Source organism: Haliotis rufescens, unplaced genomic scaffold (assembly GCF_023055435.1).
Source record: "Haliotis rufescens isolate VD_foot unplaced genomic scaffold, xgHalRufe1.0.p SCAF_13, whole genome shotgun sequence".
In the NCBI taxonomy this organism is placed as follows: domain Eukaryota; kingdom Metazoa; phylum Mollusca; class Gastropoda; order Lepetellida; family Haliotidae; genus Haliotis; species Haliotis rufescens.
Genome location: NW_025963813.1, coordinates 21,585,648 through 21,594,482, shown reverse-complemented (window position 1 = coordinate 21,594,482; position 8,835 = coordinate 21,585,648). Strand labels below are relative to the sequence as shown.

At 36.5% G+C, this 8,835-nt stretch overlaps 1 protein-coding gene across 1 annotated transcript; it reads right to left on the bottom strand.

Annotated features, from left to right (window-relative positions):
* Positions 1-7,738: 7,738 nt before the first annotated feature.
* Positions 7,739-8,497, bottom strand: LOC125378706. Its single transcript, XM_048394645.1, has one exon. It carries the CDS (start codon positions 8,495-8,497, stop codon positions 7,739-7,741), a length of 759 nt encoding a protein of 252 aa, XP_048250602.1.
* Positions 8,498-8,835: the final 338 nt, after the last annotated feature.

The following is an 8,835-nucleotide window of genomic DNA, read 5'->3' as shown; positions in this document are numbered from 1 at the left end:
GTCCTTGCATCTCAAAGTGCGTGTGATTAGATGGAATTCACTAATAGAGAAATTAAACAAATCCATAGATGGAAGTTGTAGTGATATAAACATTGCGTTAACTGTCTTATCCCATGATTTGCGGAAGGTAAGAGACCAATTTCGAATCTGTGAAACAAGTCTAGATGGCGGAACAGAGTTTATCTTTCTCCAAAAACGGAAAACTTCTATTTTCTGTTTAGTAAGCTGAGCAGGCCAACCTATCTCGCCCCGGACAGCTAAATTTGGAGTATATTTACCCACCCCGAGAAAAAACCGACAAGCTTTATTTTGAACTGCGTTTATACAACTGAATTCTCGATTGCCAAAAATAACTGAGCCATATGATAAAATTGGTTGAACAAGATTATTGAATAGCGTATTATATACGTCGTATGGCATTCCTCCAAATAGTTTAAATTTACTTATAATTACACCCAGAGCTCTACTCGCGGATTTGGCGATTTCTTTGGCTGTAGAATTCAAACTTAAGTGTTCTTCTAGCCATAAACCAAGATATTTGTATGATGAGCATATGTCAATGTTGTCATTGCCACACTGAAACTCAAATGATGTTCGTTTCACAGATGGTGGCCGGTAATGTACTACTTTAGTTCTGCTGGTATTAACTTGAATTCGCCATCTCTTACACCAATCAGCAACACAGTGAAGCATTGATTGTAATGAATGCTCATTTGGCGCAATTAATGCTATGTCATCAGCATACATCAAAAGACTGAGAAGACTACCACCAACGTCTACACCGCATTCTAGATTGTTTATCTCATGGGCCAGGTCATTAATGAATACTGAGAATAGTGATGGGGACAAGACACATCCCTGCCTGACACCGCTCTGTATATCAAACCCTTCAGTAAGCCGATCATTTACCGATACACGGGATACACTGTTGTCATATAAAGACTTTACAGCAGAATAAAATTTACCATTAATTCCTAACTTCATCAGTTTGTACCATAAGCAGTTTCGATTAGCTCGGTCAAAGGCCTTCATGGCATCAATATGACAGAGAAATGACAAATAAGTACGGCATTGGCCTTGTTGATTGTTACTATTCTTTGAGGATTTCTATGGCCAGTGACGGACGTTATTCAAACTCCTTCCACACTGACACCGCATCAAAACAAACGTTTTACACTTCAGACCTCGGAATACGTCTCAGCACAACGGAAGTTTTCATTGTGGTGACAATGACCTAGATAACGCCGACAGCTACCGTTACAAGAAAATGAGGGCATGACTGTCGATGCTGATAATGTTGATGTTTTTAATGAATGTATAGATGATAACAGTGAAATTGTTGATGAAGATGATGGTGATGGTGATGGTGATGGTGATGGTGATGATGACGATGAAAATGATAATGTTTATGATGCAAGTAACCACAATCATCTAAGACTACTTTCATTAAATGTATGTGGCCTCAGAAAGCGGTTAGAATATCAAGAATTTACCAATTTGATGAAAAACAAGGATATCATAGGATTTCAGGAAACCAAAACTGATTCTCTAGATGATCTTCCATTACCAGGTTATAAACTGTACTTTCAGCATAGGAATGGAGCAATTAGACGTTCAGGTGGCTTGGGGGTAGCAATAAGATGTGATTTGGAAAATTACATATCAGTTATAACAGAAGACGAATGTGAAAATGTACTGTGGATAAAAATATCAAAGACACTATGTAACACCAAACAAGATCTGTTTTTAGGAACAGTATATATACCTCCGGAAAATTCAAATTACTTTACAAGTGAGACATTCAATGAATTTGAAAAGAATTTACTTTATTTTCTCTCTTTGAGTGAGTATGTTATCTTGATGGGTGACTTCAATGCAAGAACTAAACAGCTATGTGATTACACCATATTTAAATAAGCAAGTACTCAAAGAATTTGATATTGATATAAATGATATGGGTAATGAACTTGAGCCTGATAAATTATTAGATAAACTTAATATACCACAGTTCAGGGCTAATCAAGATAATGCAAGGGTTAATAATTCAGGTAATAAAATAATAGAGATATGTAAAAATCTTAACTTATTCATCTGTAATGGTAGACTGGGACAGGATAAAAATGTAGGTAAAATAACATGTAATCATGTTAGTGTAGTTGACTATGTTATAGCCTCCCCCTTGTGCTTACCTCTGTTTACTGAATTAGCCATTTTAGACTTCTCACCCCTGTATTCAGATGTGCACTGCCCAGTGTCCTTAGTGTTTCTTTAGCCACCACTGTACTCCAAGAACAAACTGTAGGTATCCAGTCCGAAGTAAATACAGTACACAATACTCATCCCAGACCAAAACGTTATAATACAGATAGAACTAACAGGTTTCTACAACATTTAAATGCTGAAAAGGTAAACATTCTCACTCGGAAAGCACATGTGGCTAGACAAGGCCAAGCTGACCCACATCTGATCAATGACAATATTTGTCCTGAAATTGACGATTTTTACCAGTTTTTTAAGTCACTCAATGAGACAACTTCAGAAGACCCGGAAATGAAGGAATGTACTATGGATACACAATATGACTGTGAAACTTTAAATGGAGATATCACACCTGATGAAGTTATGATAGCAGTAAGAGAACTAAAGAGAAATAAAGCATCCGGTATTGATTTTATAGAAAATGATTATTTTATTGATAGTATTGATTTATTAACCCCTTTGTTAGTTGAACTATTTAACCTGATATTTGAAAAGGGTATACTTCCAGAATCTTGGTTGGTGGGTATAATTAAACCGATTTACAAGAAAAAGGGTGATCCACTTGATCCTAACTCGTATAGGCCAATCACTATCCTTAGTTGCTTTGGAAAACTATTCACCAGAATTTTAAACAACCGTTTAACTAAATTCTTAGATAAAAATAATATTCTAACACCTGCCCAAGCAGGATTCAGGAAATCTTTCTCAACTGCTGACAATATATTTGTAATTTATATGCTTATGCAAATCTTAAAAAATAATAAACAAAAATTATACTGCGCTTTCATAGACTTTACTAAAGCTTTTGACACTGTTTGGCGAGTGGGATTGTGGAGGAAAATGCAGACTATTGGCATCAAAGGTAGATTTCTTACGTTAGTTCAAAATATGTATAAAAATATTAAATCGTTGATACAGTGTGATGATAAAATGTCAGGTTACTTTCCTTGTAATATAGGTGTCAGACAGGAAGAAAACCTATCCCCTCAATTATTCTCAATTTTCATAAATGACGTGGAAATCTTTTTGCTTTCATCTGGGTGTGGAGGAGTTAATCTCAACTATGATCAAGATAAAGACTTAATTGTATGGATCCAATTCATAATTCTATTGTATGCAGATGATGCTGTATTATTTGATGAATCACCAGAAGGTTAACAGAAAGCCTTGGACACTTTTAATGAATATTGTGAAGGGTGGAAATTACATGTAAATATAAATAAAACAAAAATTGTGATTTTCGGTGGTGGCCCATCGAAAAATTCGAAACATAAATTTCACTATTCTGATAAAACTCTAGATATTGTCGACACTTATACGTATTTAGGAATTGTACTTCACAGGAATAGAAAACTAGTATCAAGTCTTAAGTCCCTCAGTGATAATGCTTTGAAAGCAATGTTTTGCCTGATAAAAAAATCAAGAAATTTAAATTTACCTTTGGACTGTGTATTATCAGCTTTTGATACGATGGTATTACCAATATTAACTTATGGTTCAGAAATCTGGGGCTTTGAAAATCTAGAAATTATTGAAAGAATACACCTCAAATTCCTCAGACTTATTACAGGATTAAGAAATTCAACTCCTCGTTATATGATATATGGCGAATTAGGTAGGCTACCATTAAGAATAATAATTTGTAAACGAATGATATCTTTCTGGCACAAATTAACATATCAAACTGGTGTGTATAAACTTTCACAACTGTTATATCAATATCTGTCAATTAACGGGAACAAGACTATTGCATCAACAAATCCCTGGGTTAGATGTGTTATGAATATATTAAACAGTATTGTCAATCTGCACAACAAAGTGGCTAGTGTCAGAAGTAGAGCAAATACTTAAAGATCACTTTTTTCAGAAATGGAGAAGTGACGTTAATTCTAGTTCTAAAGGCTTATACTATAAACATTTAAAGGACACTCCGGTTCTCGATAAATATCTTCTATTGCCAAAACGAATAGCAATTCCAATACTACGATTTCGAACCTGTAATCATAATTTACCTAATGAGACTGGTCGATGGAAAAATATTCCAAAGGAAAATAGAACTTGTAAATTATGTAATTCCCCATCTATTGCTGATGAATTTCACTACTTATTCAGATGTAATTATTTTAAAAGAGAGAGGCGAACATTTCTCTCACCATATTATACTGAATGGCCAAATATCATAAAATTTGTAAAACTCTTATCAACAACAAACACACAGGATCTAAAAAAATTATCGAGATTTATTGCAAAAATGTCCATTAGTATTAAAAATGCTAGGTAATCACATGTTGTAAATTGCCATCTTGTCTGCTTTTTGTACATATGCATAATTATTTATTGTAATATGCTCTTGTACCACCTTTTGTGGTTTCTGAGAATAAACTGATTCTGATTCTGAGTTATCTGGGACTCTGGTTGCACGTGCATTGTGATATGCGGTATGCTGTTAAAGAACTCGTGAAGTTGTGCGTCACGTGCCCTTGGATATATAAGCCACAAGTACTTCTCGTGCGGAGATATGCACTAGGACGTATTTACTAAGCTGTACGACAACATTGTTCAACAGGTCTTGATGTATTGTTCTGGAATATGGGGGATATGTAAATATCCACAGGTATATAGTGTGCAACATAGAGCATGTCGTATTTTCCTTGGAGTACAACGTAATACATGTAATCTCGCTGTGCGGGGCGACATGGGATGGACTGACCCACAGTTGAAACTTTACTTAGAAACAGCTCGTCTGTGGTGCAGGCTTGAACGTCTTCCCGTACAGAGTCTTACATATAAGATACACAAATGGTCCTTGCAGTGTGGTAATTTATGGGATAAAAGAGTTCAACGAATTTTTGATAAATATGGACTTTTAGATATTTTAAGTTGTATTGAAAAGAGTGCAAGATGGGTTTTATCTAGGATAGAACTTTCATTCAAGTCCAATGATAATGACACCTGTCTTCAATCCTTGGAAACTAAACCGAAAATGAGAACCTACAGAACATTTAAAACAGCTATTTATACAGAGCCTTATGTCCTCCTTCCCCGTTATAAAAGGTCGGTTTTATCATCTTTAAGATGCGGTTAAATGAAGCTCGAGATTGAATTGGGACGCTATTCTAATCCTCCTGTGCAAGTTAACCAACGTTTTTGTAAATATTGCCCTGGATGTGTAGAAGATGAAACTCACGTGTTTAACGACGATATAAAATGTCTTTTCTTTTCTTTAAAATATATAATAGCAGGTTTTGGCCGCAACATAGCAAACATCATGGCTGGACAGTATAAAACATAACTTTTCAATATCAGGTAAAATATTAAAATTTGGACAAGTGTTAAAACATAGATGAAGTAACTGGGATCTCTCAACATTGTATAAAGGACATTTAAGTAAAACATGGCATTCATCTTCTAAAATATTCTGACATGAAAAACAACATCTCTCATTTAGAACTGTGCCATCGTATCGTCCCGTCCCGTCTATAAGAACGAGGCATAAAATTACTAACATCAAACTCACAATTTGGAACATACTTAAAATTACAATACATTCTTAATTTGTTTCCTCCTGTACCATTTACACTTTGTGGCTGACACACATCCTCACTCCACTTTGTACGAAATATATCATACATTTTACTCTTGACAGATGCAACTACATATTTGACACAATAATTATTGGCGATATATTGCCAAATGATTTAGGCCAAGATCGGATCGGGTACACATCTCGTTGAATATATCAGGGCACTAATTCATCTTTCATAAACTTTGTTTTGTTTTTGTGCTTAATATATCCACATATATCTGCACACCACGCGTGAATAAACAGTTATGCAGGTGTTGCTTTTGGCAAATACCTAGCCTGCATATTTATTTTTGTAGATACGTGTATTACATATTTTCGTTAATTGTGGATATATTAGGCCCAAAGACACAGCAAGTTTATGAAAGATGAATTGGTAACTTGATATACAACAAGAACGAATTTTGTATTTTCTCCGCGATCTTGATGTGTATCATCGTTTAATGGTTCATTCCATAAATGTATGTTTGGAGGCGATATCAAACCCCAAAGAACAGTAACATTCTGCAAGGACACTGCCGTTCAAATTAACCTAGCGACGCCTGTAACTCTCCTCGACAACGGCTGTCAATCTGTCTGCTACAGCTACTATACAATCATCCCTGTCAAAACTGGCGTTTGACTGGCATTTTTTAAATATCAATGGTAAAAACTTCGTTAACAGACTGGCGTATGTCGTATACAGTCCTTATTTGATACGGAAAAAAACAGTAAGTAAGATAACTGGAAGATCAACTTGATGTTACATTCCTTTTATCAGCTAACGATCCTGTATGTGAAAATATGCACTAGACTAAAATTTGAAGACTAATATAAATCGCCAAGAACAATAAACAAAGCGTGGTTTATTTCACAATAAAACAGTGTTCTATCATGACGTCTTTTCTGGAGATTAGAATATACGTTCGCAGCTTGAGGACGTCATACATTGGACGACAGTATTTTTGAGAGGGAAGTGTCTAGCAAGTTGTTGCCCATAAGTGTAGCTGGGCAACGAACGATCGCATCTTATAATTAAAGCGGCAGGGATATGACAATCGTTATTGAGAGGAGAGGTACAGGTAATCGACGTGAGGATTGTGAGAATATGCGGGAAATACCCTCATGTATAGTCTGGAAGTTAATTTATGGTACCGACGTTTACTACAATATCTGAAAAACAATTGGACCTACTCCAGTCAAAGTTGGTATGAGATTATTAAACAGTCATACATAACTGGATATTACATTTAAAGACAATCGGTGCATGAATAAAAAAAATCTGTCTATTTAGCTATCACTATATTTCATCAACAACCAGACCTGTTCGTCACGGGTGAAACGAGCATTCATTTTAACAGCCATCTGCATAATGCTACCCCTGCGTCACAGTTGAACCAATCAACTCAACTCGAAAGGTTGCACGGGAATCACGCACGCACGAATACAGTGTTAACCTTTTACAGGTCAGTGTTATTGACTTGAATGTATCATTCCTTGCCACATTATTATATTTCATGCATCATGCTATTAGGTGTAATATATCATACGTAATTATTCATTTAGACAAATCATTGCTTTATGGTAATATTTTAATATTTTCGTAGATGATTCGAGACTTTCGGGGCTGTCGGAGAATCAAATTCTGAGCCAAGAATTGCACAAAGTGGACAACATCCGAGTACGACATGTACTACAAAGCACGAACCTGAAATTCGTATACGATTCCTAGAAATTCTTTGATAAACAATTTTTTTCTCACGAATCCCACGAACTACAAGAATATTTGGGAATCAAACAAGATATATTTAAGATTCTTAAGAAATGATTAAGAATATGTACGAATAAGTAAGAATTCATATACGTGGTATTTCGGGCTATTACAGGTCGCAGTGAAACAGAGGTATATGTATTGCACTATTCTTGGTCCCAAGAAATGCCCTCGTCGTCAGATTCGGAGTCTGTGCTGTCACCTAAGTGAACAACAACAGGCTGGACAGTATCTGGTCGGATACAGTCTTGTTTCCAATACTCTTCCTCAACTTTGATAACATGTTGGCCACAGTTTGCCCCACGTACATCTGTAATTGATCCCATCCCTTTCAAGACAATATGCTTGACGTCGGCAAACTTGAAGGTCTTATTTTGCCGTGCGACCATATTTTTCAAATCACCCCAGATTTGTTCGATGGGATTCAAGTCACAATGGTAAGGAGGAAGTCTAAGCACTTCGTGACCGTGTTCTCTCAACATGTTGTCAATCAAATAAGAGGGCGGGGGTTTGTTCTGAACAACCAGTTGGTAGAAGTCAGTTTTTGTGGCTTTCGTGGGCCGAGCAATGCGGTTGTTGTCCAACCACTGGCATATCTCACCTTTGGTGGAATTTGAGGTTGGACACCGGTTCATAGGATCTCGACAACTGTGATAGGGAGCATTGTCCATAACCCCCAAGGACTTATCAGGCAGTGCTAAGAGGAGCTGCTCCTCAACATACGCAGTGAAAACCTGACTATTCATCTCGGTATGGTAGTCTCTGCCATCTGTAGATCTGGATCTGAACACTAGATCACACCCAGGGAGGAAACCTCTGTGGGAGCCTGCATGGAGGACAATCAGGCGCTCCCCTTTACCAGGGGGATCTTGCGCTGTGGCTCTCTGGTATCTGGGTGAGACCATTGGTAAGCCGCTGTGTGACAGGCGTTAACCCAGGTTTCGTCCAAATAGACAGGCTCATAGCCTTCTTCTCGTTTCTTTTTAATAGTGCGCAAATAATTGATACGCAAACGAATGATATCTGGTCGTTCACATATTGCTAGTTTCGACCCTTTCGTCGTTTTGTACTGATGTACATGATATTTGGAAAGGAGTTGACAAATGGTCCATTTGGAAATATCTAAGTCATGCTCTGTAAGGAGAATTTGTTTTAGTTTTCGTGTTGAAATAAATTAATTTTCTCGTGTTAACCGAGGAATCTCACTTTAATTTCCTATCCTGTTTTGAGATGCCCCCTAAGG